Genomic DNA, 15791 nt, shown 5'->3' on the forward strand with positions numbered 1-15791 from the left:
ATAATGATAATAGTAATCATAATAATAATACATTTTATTTCGAGTCACTTATAGATGAGAAACTAGTCTGCTTTTACTGCTGAACAGGTTAATCCAGAATAATACATTGTTGTTTATGAGTTCATTATATTTTATTTTTAATAATCTGAATCTAAAATGAAATTTACTAAAAAATGAATGTAGTGCAGTAAAAGTATAATGTAGAATAAATAGAAATATTTATTTAGTGTAAAATATAATTGAAATATTTATATAATTTAGAATAAAATACAAATATTTATATAATGTTGAATAAATAATGTAGAATAAAATAGATATATTTATATGATGTAGAATTAAAATAGATTTATTTATATAATGTCGAATAATATATATATTTATATGATGTAGAATTAAAATAGATATATTTATATAATGTAGAATAAAATATATATATTTATATGATGTAGAATTAAAAGATATATTTATATAATGTTGAATAAAATATATATATATTTATATAATGTAGAATAAAATAGATATTTTTATATAATGTAGAATAAAATAGATCTTTATAATGTAGAATAAAATATGCATATTTATATAATGTAGAATGAAATAGACATTTTTATATAATGTAGAATAAAATATTCATATTTATATAATGTAGAATAAAATAGATATATGTTATGTAGAATAAAATGTAGCTGTACTTGACGCTGTTGTCCACTAGAGGACGAGCTTCAGTCATTTATAGAGGAGAAATTTGTTTCTTCCGCTTTGGTTCACTGACAGGGAAGAAGAATTCAGATATTTAAGCAAAACTACTCGTCCTGCACTCAAAATCCTAAAAGTATCAGCGTCAAAATATAGTTAACATTTGCCGTAAGTTATTTTACAGAAAATATCTTTTTTTAAAAGAGTTAGTCACGAAAAACTGCCCAAAATTTTGCATTGAAATGAATGGGACGGCCGACAAAAAATGAGCGAAAAAGAATAATAATTGGAGATTTTTAAACGTCTACTTCTCCGGCATAATTTCACCTAGAGACTCCATTTAAACTTTAAACAGTAGACACAAGTCTTGTGTATCGGTGTATTAATCCACGTTTCGATAGGTCATATAGTTTTTTATCAATCCCTGTTCAATGACCATGATCATTTGAGAAATTCTGAGATTATAATGGGTGTGTATTGCACGGAATGTTCGTGTCACAGTGTGTGACATCATCGCCAGAGTGTAGAGGGAGAGAAAAAATTGTCAAAAAATAAATTTGAAAACTGCTCTCCAGGCCGCACATTCCACTCTACAGAGATAATCTATACATAGAAACGTAGGATAATTTGTTTTCTCACTCACAATCCTCTGGTAAAACTGTCAGAGTTATAGTTTGGGCGTAGGACGCACAGATGTGCCACCAACATGCACCAACAGCCTCAATGGCTGCCATATTAAAAACACAGGAAAATTTCGTAAAAAGGGAGATGTAACAGTTTTTTTAGATCGCTCTAACAAAGCTATTTTTTCATTTTTCTTAAAAAAACAAACATATGTTGATGTTCAGAAAGAACTCAGGACGCTCAAAGTGAAGTCGGATCAATGATAGGTATTATGGTTTTGCCAAAAATGCTTTCTGTTCAAGCAGAAATTCCAGTCTGTCTACCTCTGCTGTCACTGAGCCGGAACAGGTGCCTGTTAATTCTGTTGATTGCTTTGATCTGATTGCCTTTGATCTTTGATGTGATTACAGTTACAGATAACCCCCCACTCACACACACACACACACACACACACACACACACACATGCGCTTAAGCGCGCACACTCCTCACACATGCATACATATGCTTCAAACACACACACAGGTACTTTATGCGATTTTCGCTACACACACACGCGCACGCACACACACACACACATTTTGATGTTAAAGGGCATAGTTTGAAATCTCTGAACAATCTCATCATAGTGTACACATACCGGCAGTAGCCCCTGTGGCCCTTTCAGAATTTCCCCAGAGGAAATTTTCTAGTTGAAATTATTGTTCCATTAAGACATTTAGGTGAAAATTAAGGAACACTAACTGAAATTCTTTGTCCCTTGTTGTTACCAACAATGAAATGAGTTGTACCATCTCAATACCATTAAATTATTTCAGATATTTTAGGGAGGGTTTGGCAGTTAATTTAATTTAGGGTACTGTCATGAACCGGCTCATAGATCACGCCAAAACAAGGGAGACCACACATGTATTCAAGTTATAAGAAAATAATGTTTATTTAAGTAATTGAAAACACATAGAACCTTAATTATGTGACTCAGTATATCAGTAGTGAGGTGTGTGCATGCATGCGATGTGTTGAAATGCATGTGTATAAGCTGAAAGTAACTAAAACTAAAACAGACCAACTAAAACAGACCAAGGTGGTGGCTGTGGAGGAGAGAGAGAGAGAGAGAATTGAGACCTCAGCTCCTCTATAGAGCCTCAGTGATTGAGACTGGATTCAGGTGTGCTTCTCCAGCCTCCTCCAGCCTCTGCAGATAGGAGGAGTGGCCTGACCTGTGGCCCCTCCTACAAAGGAAGACAAATACAACATTCCACAACACACAGAGGGGGAGGGGGTCACCCCCCCCCCCCCCCCCCTTTCATCTTTGTCAAAAAAGTTGACAAAGATGAAAACGAAGGACATTTTCACTGTAATTTAGTTAGTTTTAGTTAGTTTTGTAACCACACAATTAGTGGAGCGGCTAAGTGCTCATTTTTGCCAGAACCTTTCAGTTTACGATACAAGCGTGAAAATTGGCATGAACACTCTCCATGGGTCACTTAACAAGAAAATTGTCCGAGACATTTGAAATTTTAAGATGGCGGCCATTTTTCAAGATGGCCGACACCTAAGTGGAGCAGTTAAGTGATATAATGGTTTCTTTGGTGATACAAGCAAAAAAAAATTGGCATGAGCAGTCTCTGTTGGTCACTTGACAATGACCCACCGACAGTTATTTGAATTTCCAAGATGGCGGCCATTTTTCAAGAAGGCCAACACCTTAGTGGAGCAGTTAAGTGATATAATGGTTTGTTTGGTGATACAAGCATACAAATTGGCATGAGCAGTCTCTGCTGGTCACTTGACAATAACCCACCCACAGTTACTTGAAATTCCAAGATGGCGGCCATTTTTCAAGATGGCCGACACCTTAGTGGAGCAATTGAATGATATAATGGTTTATTTGGTGATACAAGCATACAAATTGGCATGACCAGTATCTGTGGATCACTTGACAATAACCCACCCACAGTTACTTGAAATTCCAAGATGGATGCCTTTTTTCAAGATGGCCGACACCTTAGTGGAGCAATTAAATTATATAATGGTTTATTTGGTGATACAAGCATAAAAATTGGCATGAGCAGTCTCCATGGGTCACTTGACAATAAGCCACCCACAGTTACTTGGGTTGACAAAAAAACACTCCCAGCCACTTGAAATTTCTATTTTCAAGATGGCCGCCCCCTGGATCATCAAAAGATCAATTTTCTCATAGAAATGTATTGGGTTTTAGATTATTCTGGAAAACAAGTTTTAACACATCATAATACAGTTGTGTTGATTTGTTGATCATAGACAGATTAGACAAAAGTGAGTATCTGCACTACCAGGGCACACTGGTGATATATGACTGCTGTTAAACTCAGAGTGGGGTTCAATGTCAGCCAATTGTAAAGTTCATCAAAGAAGAGACGACAACGCTCTGAGTAGTTTTAGTTAACCGGGTGGTGTACAGATCGTACAGTGTAAAAATGACATTGGATGAACGATTGGACTAAGTGTAGGGTTAAGGCATGAACTTACTTGTATCCCATACATCAAAGTGCTTATTAAAAGGTGGTAAAAGGTTAAACCCTCGGCCTCTGCCTTTGAATTTGCTGCAGACATTGCAGAAGCCATCATAACAGTTGAGAAAACAAACAGCAGGACACCAAGATCATACTGGTTATGATACCATTGCAAGAAATGTTCCATTATTTCATAAAATAAATGCTCTGCCTATCTTACGTTGTCCAACCCGACTAGATGAAGGTGATGGCATAGAAAGCACATTGACAAGAAACAGAGCAAAATATAATTCATTATAAATAAACTATTATATCATTAAATTGCTCCACTAAGATGGCGGCCATTTTTCAAGATGGCCGACACCTTGGAATTTCAAGTAACTGTGGGTGGGTTATTGTGAAGTGACCCACAGATACTGCTCATGCCAATTTTTATGCTTGTATCACCAAATAAACCATTATATAATTTAATTGCGCTACTAAGGTGTCGGCCATCTTGAAAAATGGCCGCCATCTTACAATTTCAAATGTCTCGGACAATTTTCTTGTTAAGTGACCCATGGAGACTGCTCATGCCAATTTTTATGCTTGTATCACCAAAAAAACCATTATATCATTCAATTGCTCCACTAAGGTGTCGGCCATCTTGAAAAATGGCCGCCATCTTGGAATTTCAAGTAACTGTGGGTGGGCTATTGTCAAGTGACCAACAGAGACTGCTCATGCCAATTTTTATGCTTGTATCACCAAAGAAACCATTATATCACTTAACTGCTCCACTTAGGTGTCGGCCATCTTGAAAAATGGCCGCCATCTTAAAATTTTAAATGTCTCGGACAATTTTCTTGTCAAGTGACCCATGGAGAGTGTTCATGCCAATTTTCACGCTTGTATCATAAACTGAAAGATTATATCACTTAGCCGCTCCACTAAATAAAGTTTCAGTTATTTATCGTTTTTTAAAAATCTCTTTTTTTTCAGGTAACGAAAATGTGTTTTCATTTCTAGTTTTCGTTATTTGGTTTGTTTTCGTTAACTATAATAACCTTGCTAGGCTGTCTGAGGTCCTGATGTCGGTGGGGAGCTCCTTCCACCATTTGGGAGCCAGGAAAGAGAAAAGTCTGGAAGAGGTTTTGTCGTGAGTTGACCCACAAAGGGTGGGAGTCTCCAGCTGTTTGGCTGATGCAGAGCGGAGAGGACGGGCAGGGGTGTGGGGTTTGACCAGATCTTGTATGTAAGTAGGACCTGAATTGTTAGCAGCGGAGTAGACCAGATCTAGATTCTTGAAGCGTATCAGCCACCAGTGAAGGGAGCGGAGGAGGGGTGTTGTACATGAAAATTTGGGAAGATTGAAGACCAATCAAGCAGCTGCATACTGGATGAGTTGCAGAGGTCGGATGGCTTTGGCAGGCAGACCTGCCATGAGGGAGTTGCAGTAGTCCAGGCATGAGATGACCAGGACTTGGACCAGGACCTGAGCTGCCTTCCGAGTGAGAAACGGGCGGATTCTCCTGATGTTATGCAACAAGAATCTGCAGGATCTGGTGGTAGCTGTGATGTTTGTGGAGAGGGACAGTTGGTTGTTGAGAGTCACACCAAGGTTTTTAGCGGTTTCTGTGGAGGCAACTACTGTGTTCTGGGCAGTGATGTGGAGGTCAGTGGTGGGAGAGCCCTTCCCTGGGAGGTTTATTTGTTTTGTTTATTTGTTTATTTAAAAGTATCCCCATTAGCTGACGCCAAGACGACAGCTAGTCTTCCTGGGGTCCAGACAATCAAAGTAGTAGAGGTAAAGTAGCTCAGTCTTTTCCAGGTTGAGTTTGAGGTGGTGTGAGGATCCACTGGGAGATGTCGGCCAGACATGTAGAGATAACTGCTGCTGCCTGTGTTTCAGACTGGGGAAATGAGAGGATTAGCTGGGTGTCGTCAGCATAGCTATGATAGGAGAAGCCATGTGAATGGATGAGAGAGCCGAGGGAGTTGGTGTAAACCGAGAAAAGGAGCGGACCAAGGACAGAGCCTTGAGGGACCCCGGTGGTGAGTGGACAGGGATCTCACACAGAACCCTTCCAAGTCACATGAAAGGAGCGTGTTACTGAGGGCAGAAGCTGACAAAAAGAAAATACTTTTTTTTTTTCATGTTTATTGGTATGGACAGAAAAAAATAACACATAACAAAGTAAATTTATATTTTTAACTCTTAATTTATTTGTGTATTAACGGTAGAAATTCACTTTGCAAGGTGAGGACACTGATTCATTTTGATTTATGTAAATGTGTTTATTTATACATATTATTTATTTTTTTATTTAAAGTTTTGGAGAGTTTATCCCACACACTTTTAATGAGGAGAATAGAGAAGAATTTGAAATGAAAGGTATAGTAAAGAAATAAATAAGTTTGGGGAAATGCAACAATAAATAAATAATAATTAAGCAAATATATCTAAGAAAAATAAATAAATAAATAAATAGATAAAATAAATATAAATATTTAGGTGAAAGTAAATAAATGGGGGTGAATAAATCAATAAAAATCTTAATATGTCATATTTTGTTAAATAATTCATGTTTATCCGAATCTGAAAAGCAACTCAATAAGAAAAATGTATTTTAAAGTTTATATAATTGAGAATAAAATGGAAATATCTATATATTATGTAGAATAAAATAGATGAAAATCTACTTAGTTACTTTGCACTAATTAAAAGACACAGTTGTTAAATATTAATGTAGCACGTTGTGAATGAAATGCTCATGAATACTTAATTCAGTCCTTCCCTCTCTCTCCCTCCCTCTCTCTGTCTCTCTCTTTCCCTCTCTTTCTGTCTCTCTCCCTCTTTTGCTCTTTCTCTCTCTCTCTCCCTCCCTCTCCCCCCTCTCTCTCTCCCTCTCTCTCTCCCTCCCTCTGTCTCCCCCCCTATATCCCTCTGTCTCTTTCTGTCTCTCTCCCTTTTTCACTCTTTCTCGCTCTCTCTCTCACCCTCCCTCCCTCTCTCTGTCTCTCTCTTTCCCTCTCTTTCTGTCTCTCTCCCTCTTTTGCTCTTTCTCTCTCTCTCCCTCCCTCTGTCTCTCCCCCTATATCCCTCTGTCTCTTTCTGTCTCTCTCCCTTTTTCACTCTTTCTCGCTCTCTCTCTCCCCTCTGTCTCTCTCTCCCTCCCTCCCTCTGTCTCTCTCAGTCTCCCTCTCTTTCTGTCTCTCTCCCTAATTCACTCTTTCTCGCTCTCTTTCTCTCTCTCCCTCTCTTTCTCGCTCTCTGTCTCTCTCTCCCTCGCTCTCTCTTTCTCCCTCTCTCTCTCTCTCTTTCCCTCTCTCCCTCTCTCTTTTTCTCCCTCCCTCCCTCTCTCTCTCTCTTGCTCTCTCTCACTCTCTCACCCTCTTTCTCTCTTTCTCCCTCTCTCTCTTTACTATCTCTCTCTCTCTCTCTTTCTGTCTCTCACCCTCTTTCTCTCTCTCCCTCTCTCTCTCTCTCTTCCAGCCAATCAGCTGTGAGCTCCCTCGCCTCCTGTTTTCCTCTCACCTCGCCTCGACGCCAATCAGACTCAGCTCATGCCGCGCGCTCAGCACGCCAGGGCACGCCGCCACGAGCGCCGCCGCCAGCAGGAGACACGGCGGAGGGCACGAGCCGATACACACACACACGCTCCCCTCTCTGTTACATCAACATCAGTGTGGCGTGTACCCCCTGCCACCACCCTCCCTGTCGCGAGAACGACGCACGTATCCGTTCATAACCTCCGCCATTATTCATCCCTCCCCCTCCTCCCATCCCCCATCCCCCTCCTCTCTCTCTCTCTTTCTTCCCATGGTGCTGTTTTTCTGTCTCTTTTCCCGCCCCTGCAGGGTCTCCACAGAGCTGCTTCCTCCTCGCCTCGACCTGGCTAATTTAAGGCCCCCCCCCCCCCCCCCCCCACACACACACACACACACACACACACACACACACACACATACATCCCCCCATCCCCCTCCTCCTCCCCCCACCTCTCACTCGCTCGTGCCAAGCCCAGGTGATTATCCATCCGCCCCCCGTTATCCGTTACCCCCCTCCTCCTCTCCTCCTCCTCTCCTCCTCCTCCTCCTCTCCTCAGTACCGACAGACCGACAAATCCCTCCCGGTGCTCCTTTCTCCCCCCCACCCCTCCTCTCTCTCTCTCTCTCTCTCTCTCTCTCTGTCTCCTTCCCCGCCAGCCATGATCCGTGGCGGGCTAATTCCCAGACGGTCTTCTTCTTCTTCTTCTTCTTCCTCTTCTCCTCCTTCCTCCTCCTCTTCTCCCCATCACCCTCCTCCTCCTCCTCCTCCTCCTCCTCCTCCTCCTCCTCCTCGCGGGCCCGGTAAGTAGCAGCAGCACGCCGTCCATCTTCTCGTTTTCTCCTCCTCTCTGTCGGACTGCATGCTGTGTTCACGGTATTTATCGGTTGTTATCAGGTCTGGCTCTTTTTCCTTTTTTTTTTTTTTGATTGACCCCCTTCCCTCCCTCCTCCTCCTTCTCCTCCTCCTCCTCCTCCTCCTCCTCCCCCTCTGCATCCTCTCAGTGAGCCTGAGGGGGGAGGAGGAGGAGTGTGTGTGTGGTTAATGTGTCGCGTGGGAGAGCGTTCCCCTGGCGGCCGGTGGCCACTGTGACCTTCTGTCGGAGCTCTCGCCGGCCCGGTTGACCAGACAGGGTAATTAGTTACGCCTCGAGGGAGGAGGGAGGGGAGGGGAGGGGGGAGGGAGGGGGGGGGGGGGGTGGCGAGAAGACACACACACACATTTTCACACTGGCTGCGCTCATGCACACACACGCACATCGCAGACACACTCACGCTCTCTGCTGGAAGCTACACACACTCAATCACACACTCATTCACACACACATTCACACACTCATTCACATACACTCACACACATTCACACACATTTATAGTCTTTTTCCAGTCTGTTTATCCTGCACACACACACACACACACACACACACACACACACACACATTCACACACTAACACACACACATTCACACACTAACACACACATTCACAGTCTTTTTCCTGTCTGTTTATCCTGCACACACACACACACACACACACACACACACACACACACATTCACAAAAGGCAGTGAATGTTTAACAGTCAGGTCAGTGTGTGTGTGTGTGTGTGTGTGTGTGTGTGTGCAGGGGTCAGAGGTCAGTCTGTGGATAGTAAATAATAACAGAGGTAATGAGAGAACCTCGTATCTCCAACATCACAGAGAGTTATAAACTTTTGGGTGGCAGGTTAAGCTTCATCTGGTTCCATCAGAAAACTCTGTCGGTAGATTTTAGGACTTCCAAGACCCTCCCGGCGACTTTATTGATAAAAATGTTTCTTCAGGCCGTCAGAGACATCTTGCTCTGTCCCTGCAGGTTATTATCTGGGCAAGTCTGGACCCTCTTTGCTGTCCTGGTACAAATATAAAAACACAGAAATGACCGACCTTTAACACAGCCCGCATCAAATTCAAATCTCTAATGCTCTTCTGCAAAAGGGCTGTTTTTACTAGGCAATACCCGGAATGAGGCGGGTCTCACTCACCGAAACACCCCTAATTTGAATACAAGCAGTCCGGAGCCGGCTTTTGTTGGAACTTTTTTAGTCCCTGTTGAAGAGCAGGGTCTTTTTTCTCCCCTGAAAACAGCCTGGTTACTGATTGGATAGATTGCTAAGCAGGATGTGGCGTAGTACTCTACACGACAACAACACACGCCATTTGTAAAAGCCGGCGAAGCAGTGTTCCCAACTTAGCGACTTTGTTGCTAAATTTAGTGACTTTTCAAACTCCCTTAGCGACAAGAAAGCTACTGAAGACAGATCCAGCGACTCCTTCTTACTCTTTTTAATGAGTAACAAGCACTTAGCTACAGTTAGCTACAGTTAGCTCTGTAGCAGTGCAGTGTGTATGTGCTGTTGCTACAGGAGGTGTTCACTTAGCGATCTCTTTTTGTTTACAACAAGCACCGAACACTCTATGCACAGTTAGTGATGCTGTTCATTCACAATCACTATGTTTATGATAAGTGGAGACTCCGTGCATAATTAGCCATGCTGCTTTCAGCTGCACAGTTACCGACGGTGAAAACCATACTTCACCTCCAGAGTCTCTAAATCCCTCCGGGGGATGACTTGTAGTCGAAACATGTCAGAGTGAGCGGACTTTGAGAGGGTGTGGCCTGAGACTTTCCCTTGTGGCCCCTTTCCCCCCTATTCGAAACACGGCTAAAGCTCCATAGTCTCCGGTATTGCACCCACATAACTGAACAACCTGATTCAGGCATACGCTACCTCACCAACGCTGAGCTCTTCTACAATTCTACAATGTCATTTAGCAGACGCTTTTATCCAAAGTGACTTACATTTGAGAGTTAATACAACACAAGCAAGGATGAAGTCAAGAAACATAGCAAGAGTAAGAGCCGTGGGTTAGGTTTGCCTCCATTAGGACACAAGTGCTTTTAGGTCGGTGAGCGGTCAGTGTGATACTTATCGTAGTCATCTGTGTAGATCAAGAGTGAAGGTGTTCAGTAAAGAGTTGGTCTTCAGTCTCTTCTTAAATATTGATAAGGACTCAGCAGATAGGAGTTTGGAAGTTGGTTCAACTACCGGGGCACTACAAAGGAGAAGTCTAGTTTGAGACGGAGAGGCCTTCAGCGGTGGAGGAGCCAGACGTCTTTCACTGGAAGAGCATAGTGGACGGGAGGGTTTGTGGACCTGAACCAAGGAGTTCAGATAAGCAGGGGTTGTGCCCATTTTAACTGCCATAAATATTATTTCTCTCATTATTTGATATGTTTTGTTTATACATATTTAATCTATTTTTTATTAATATTGAGTTGTGAATGTTAAGTAGAAACTAAAATTTAGTTTGCATTGAAAACACTCGGACACTTAAGGGTACAACAGGTGAACCGCACAAGGCGAGACGTTATTCCGTGATGTGATGTCAAAGAAGTTAGTTTACTTTTCATATTTTGAACCGGGTATTTTTTTAAGTTACTCATTTCCCTCTCGGTTATGTGCGGCCAGTGAGGTATGTACGTTTTATTTCCCTAATATATTTGTATTTACTTTGCACTGTGTATGTGAATGTCTTTATGTTTTTACACTGTCATACTGTGGTTCAACGGTGGATTGTGATGACGGCAAATAAGTTGATGACGAAGCAAGAAATCCATCAGTAATCAGAACCATGGTGTCGTTTATGTCCCTGAAGGAGTGATACCCATTGCTGTCTGTAGACCGAGACAAGGCTTTGTATTTAATGCTGCTGTGACCGGTAGCCAGTGCAGAGAGATTAGGAGCGGAGCAACATGTGCTATCCTGGGCTGGTTGAAGACCAGACGCACCGCCTCGTTCTGGATCATCTGCAGAGGTTTGTTGGTGCAGCAGGAAGACCCGCCAGTAGAGAGTTGCAATAATCTAAATGCGATAACACGAGGGCCTGAACCAGGAGTTGTGTCGATTGCTCGGTCAGGTAGGGTCTGATCTTACTGATGTTGTACAGGAAGAATCGACAAGATCTGGCAATTGAGGATACATGAACCTTGAAGACCAGTTGGTCATCAAGCATGACAGCCAGGTTCCCTGCAGAGCTGGTGGGACGAGTTGACGGATCCAAGCTGATGATCGATAACTCTTCCAATGAACAGCGCCTGGCTCTGCCACACATTCGTCCAAGGCTATTCAAACTCTTTGTGTTTGTTGTTCTCCATTTGTGGAACCACTACCAGTTCCTACCAGAGCAGGGACGTCAATCTCTACCTTTGAAAAGCTCCTGAAGACCCAGCTCTTCATAGAGTACCTTCTGTCCTAGCACCACGTCACAACTCTATTCCTTAAAGAATCCTCACTTGACCTTAGTAGCCGTGTTTCGACTAGGGGGGAAAGTGGCCACCAAGAAAGTCTCAGGCCACACCCTCTCAAAAGTCCACTCACTCTGCGTATCTCCAATACAAGTTAGCCCCCAGAGGGATTTAGAGACTCCAGAGGGGACGTATGGTTTTTGCCGTCGCTAACTGTGCACAACGTCAGCAGCTGAAAGCAGCATGGCTAATTATGCACAGTCTCCACTGATCATAAAAATAGTGATTGTGGATTAACGACATTGCTAACTGTGCTTGAGTGTCTGTGCTTGTTGTAAGCAAACAGAGATTGCTAAATGAACACCTCCTGTAGCAGCAGCACATACACACTGTACTGATACAGAGCTAACTGTAGCTAACTGACACTAATGGCGGCTCTTCTTAACGAGAACGTTAGCTAACCACTAACCTCCGGCTCATTAGCGTCTCATTAAGCAGAGTAAGAAGAGTCGCTGGATTTGTCTCCAGTCGCTTCCTTGAAATTTAGCAACAAAGCCGCTAAGTTGGGAACACTGCTTTGCCGGCTTTTACAAATGGCGTGTGTTGTTGTCCTGTAGAGTACTATGTCACATCCCGTTTAGCAATCTATCCAATCAGCAACCAGGCTGTTTTCAGGGGAGAAAAAACACCCTGCTCTTCCACAGGGGCTAAAAAAGGCTCCGGACTGCTCGTATTCAAATTAGGGGTGTTTCGGCAAGTGAGACCCGCCTCATTCCGGGTATTGCCCGGTAGTGGAAACAGCCCTATTGCTGCATAAATGCCTCTTAGAGCACTACACCTTCATTGTTCTCCTTTTCTGTAAGTTGCTTTGGATCAAATCGTCTGCTAAATGACTGAATGTACGTGTTGTAATGGGTGAAACTGACACGCTTCCTCTTCTGCCGTTTAGGTTGGAGAACTTGTTGCAGTGTTAGAAAGCCTTTGTCTTCTATAAAGTTTAATTGACAGTTACTATGGATCAACTGCAGGTCAGAACGGGTCTCTTGTTGATTAACCGTGATGATTAAACCTTCATGAGACCTCACGTCATTATAAGTTAACCCTAAACTAACTGTTACCTGTCGGACCAACCCATGAACAGCTTTCACACCAATCCACACTAAATTAAACAAAACATAACATCCTCAGTTCTCAGGAGGACTTGATGCTGAATCCATTCATCTATCAACAGATGGGACTAAAAACACAGAGAACTTGAGCTCTGTCGTTGTTGGAGGACGAGGGTTTGAACTGGATGTGTTTTGGTTTGGTAATTTCTATTTTTTTTTGTAATTTTGACTTTTTCTGGTAACTTCCACTTTTTTTCTTGTAATTTTGACTTTTTTCCTGGTAATTTCTACTTTTTTTCTTGTAATTTTGACTTTTTTTTCTGGTAATTTATACTTTTTCTTAAGGCAGATTAACTGTTTTTCTTACAGTAAAACTTTAGCTTTAATGTAAGAATATTTTAAAATAGAAATCATTAAAACATTTTTTTTAAACTTTAGCCTAAATTTGTGTTATTTCTACAATTTTCCGTCACGATATCCTGATGCACACAAAGCCTATAGATTCCTTACATCTTCTAGTTTCATATGATACCAGTTTATTCTCAAAAGTGAGAGCTACGGCCTGGTAATTTCCTTTTTTTTCTTGTAATGACCATTTTTTTGGTAATTCTTCTTTTTAATTGTAATTTTAATTTTGTCTGGTAATTAAAAAAAAAATTCTTGTAATTTTGACTTTTTTCTTGAAGTTTTGACTTTTTTTTTGGTAATTCTATTTTTTTTCTTGTAATTTTGACAATTTTTCTGGTAATTTATACTTTTTTCTGGTAATTTATACTTGTTTTTTGGTAATTTATACTTTTTTCCGAAGGCAGATTAACTGTTTTTCTTACAGTAAAACCCATCTGTCAGCTTGTTATTCTACAGGTTGTTAAATTGTTTCTGGGGCTTTAAAAAAGACGAGTAATAAAAGCTTAAAAGAAGATGACATGTGGACAGTATGCTGAGATATCTGACAGGTTTATAACATCACCGCTGACCGTCTTTGTTTCCGTCCACAGAGCGAACCGCGTCGACCACACAGGACTAACTGAGCCAGTGTGTGTGTGTGTGTGTGTGTGAGGTCATGTCCGGCATGACGAGTGGCGTGTGCGTGGAGAGCGACCTCTCCTCGATGCTCCAGAGAAGCTCCGCCCCCTCCCACCATCACCCCAACCACCATGGCTACGGCGGCCAAGGACAGGTGAGTCCTCATCCACCTTCTGACACACAGACTGATGGGGGCTAGAATATAGGGCGGGTTATGGAAATTGGGCGGGGCTAGAGGAGGGATGTGTCTTTGATGTGTGATGATGCCCTCTTCTTTCTTTTCTAGAATTTGAGGGAGAAGTTCCGTCGTCCTTCAGCTTCAAATCACTAAATTATTTTTATACATTTGGTAAAGAAATGTCGATATCAACAGTACAGTCATATATTTAAATTTACAGCTTAAAACCTGCAGATGTTGTTGGTAACCCAGCTCAGAAAAAAACAAACATTTGTGAAGTCTCCAGGCAGAGTAAAAAGGGCTCATTTATTCAGAAAAAGGGTTATTTCCACAACTTCCCGACGTGATATCCTAACACACAATTTGTAATTTTTTTCTGGTAATTTTGACCTTTTTCTTTTCATTTCTGCTCTTTTCCTAGTAATTTCTCCTTTTTTCTGGTAATTTCTACTTTTTTTCTTGTAATTTATATTCTTTTTCTGGTAATTTTGACTTTTTATCTGGTAATTTCTACTTTTTTTCTTGTATTTTCTACTCTTTTTCTGGTAATTTTGACTTTTTTTCTTGTAATTTTGACTTTTTTTCTGTAATTTCTACCTTTTTTCTTGTAATTTCTACTCTTTTTCTGGTCATTTTGAGTCCTTTTCTGGTAATTGCTCCTTTTTTCTACAATATCCTGACACACATGGTGTCTATAGATTCCTCCAGGAGATTCCTAAAAGTGAGCCCTCTTCTTTCTTTTTTGGAATTTGATGGTGAAGTTCTGTCGTCCTTCAGCTTCAAACCACTAAATTATTTTTATACATTTGGTAAAGAAATGTCGATATCAACAGTACAGTTATATATTTAAATGTACAAATTCACAAACTTCTTTTGTGTATTTTTCTTTTAAATGTATTCAAGTCAAAATAAACTTTGACTTGACTTGATCAGTTATTGATCAGTGATGCAGCTGTGTGTTGATCAGGTTATTGGCCAGTTTATTGATCTGTGTGTGTTGCAGGTGTCCAGCCTGGCTCCGATGCTGGACTACACCTCGGAGATGGACCGGTACCGCTCGTCCATCGCCAGCTTCTATAAGACCAACGTCAACATGAACATGAACGTCACCAACTTCCCTCAGTCCGCCAAACTGGCGGCCCGTTTGGCTGCCGCCGCCCCCATCTTCCCCCCGGCTGCAGCCAGACTGGGTGCCATGGCGACGGCGCCCTGGGGCTGCCACGACAACATGAACATGAACGTGAACATGAACCACCCGGCGGCCGTGTTCTGGGGGCGGCCCAAACCCACCCCCACGCACCATCACCACCACCCCCACCACCACCCCGCCGCCACGCCGGGACACATAACCTCACCGCACCCGCACGGGGCCAGCATGCACCAGGGCGGCGGGCCGGGGGGGGGGGGAGGGGCGGGCGGCGAGGGGGGAGGAGCCGACAAACACGGACACACGGCGTCCTCACAGGGAACACACCACCACCCCATGGCGCCCAGCAACGGGAACTTCCTCCCGGGGTACGGCGGCAACGGCGGGGCGGACTGCGGCACCTTGAACAAACAGGGACACGCCCACCCGGACATGATGGGCCTGTCGGAGGGCGGGAGCTGCAACGGGGGCGGGGTCATGGGCAGCAGCTTCCTGGGGGGGCTGGGATTACCCCCCGGGGTCATCGTCATGGCGATGGGGTCGGCGGGGGGTGGGATTTCGGACGCCGGCAGCGCCTTCCAGATGACGGGCGGCCAGCGGGCTCTAACGGACTGCCAGCAGCACGCCACCTCTTCCCCCTGCCCCTCCTCCTCCTCGCCCTCGTCTTCAGGCGTGGCGCCTGGCGGCGTGGCCCTGTCCT

At 43.0% G+C, this 15791-nt stretch overlaps 1 protein-coding gene across 1 annotated transcript in view; it reads left to right on the forward strand.

Moving 5' to 3' along the window:
- The first annotated feature begins 8370 nt into the window (after window positions 1-8370).
- Window positions 8371-15791, forward strand: part of LOC131989957 (CXXC-type zinc finger protein 5-like) — a 15324-nt gene continuing 7903 nt past the window's right edge. The window contains exons 1-3 of the mRNA XM_059355339.1: window positions 8371-8479; window positions 13739-13920; window positions 14948-15791. The exon at window positions 14948-15791 is cut by the window's right edge and continues 197 nt beyond it. Of these exons, the coding sequence (XP_059211322.1) occupies window positions 13804-13920; window positions 14948-15791 (961 nt within the window). The 5' untranslated portion in view covers window positions 8371-8479; window positions 13739-13803. The remainder of the gene's footprint in view (window positions 8480-13738; window positions 13921-14947) is intronic.

This window comes from Centropristis striata, chromosome 17, assembly GCF_030273125.1.
Source record: "Centropristis striata isolate RG_2023a ecotype Rhode Island chromosome 17, C.striata_1.0, whole genome shotgun sequence".
Lineage (NCBI taxonomy): Eukaryota > Metazoa > Chordata > Actinopteri > Perciformes > Serranidae > Centropristis > Centropristis striata.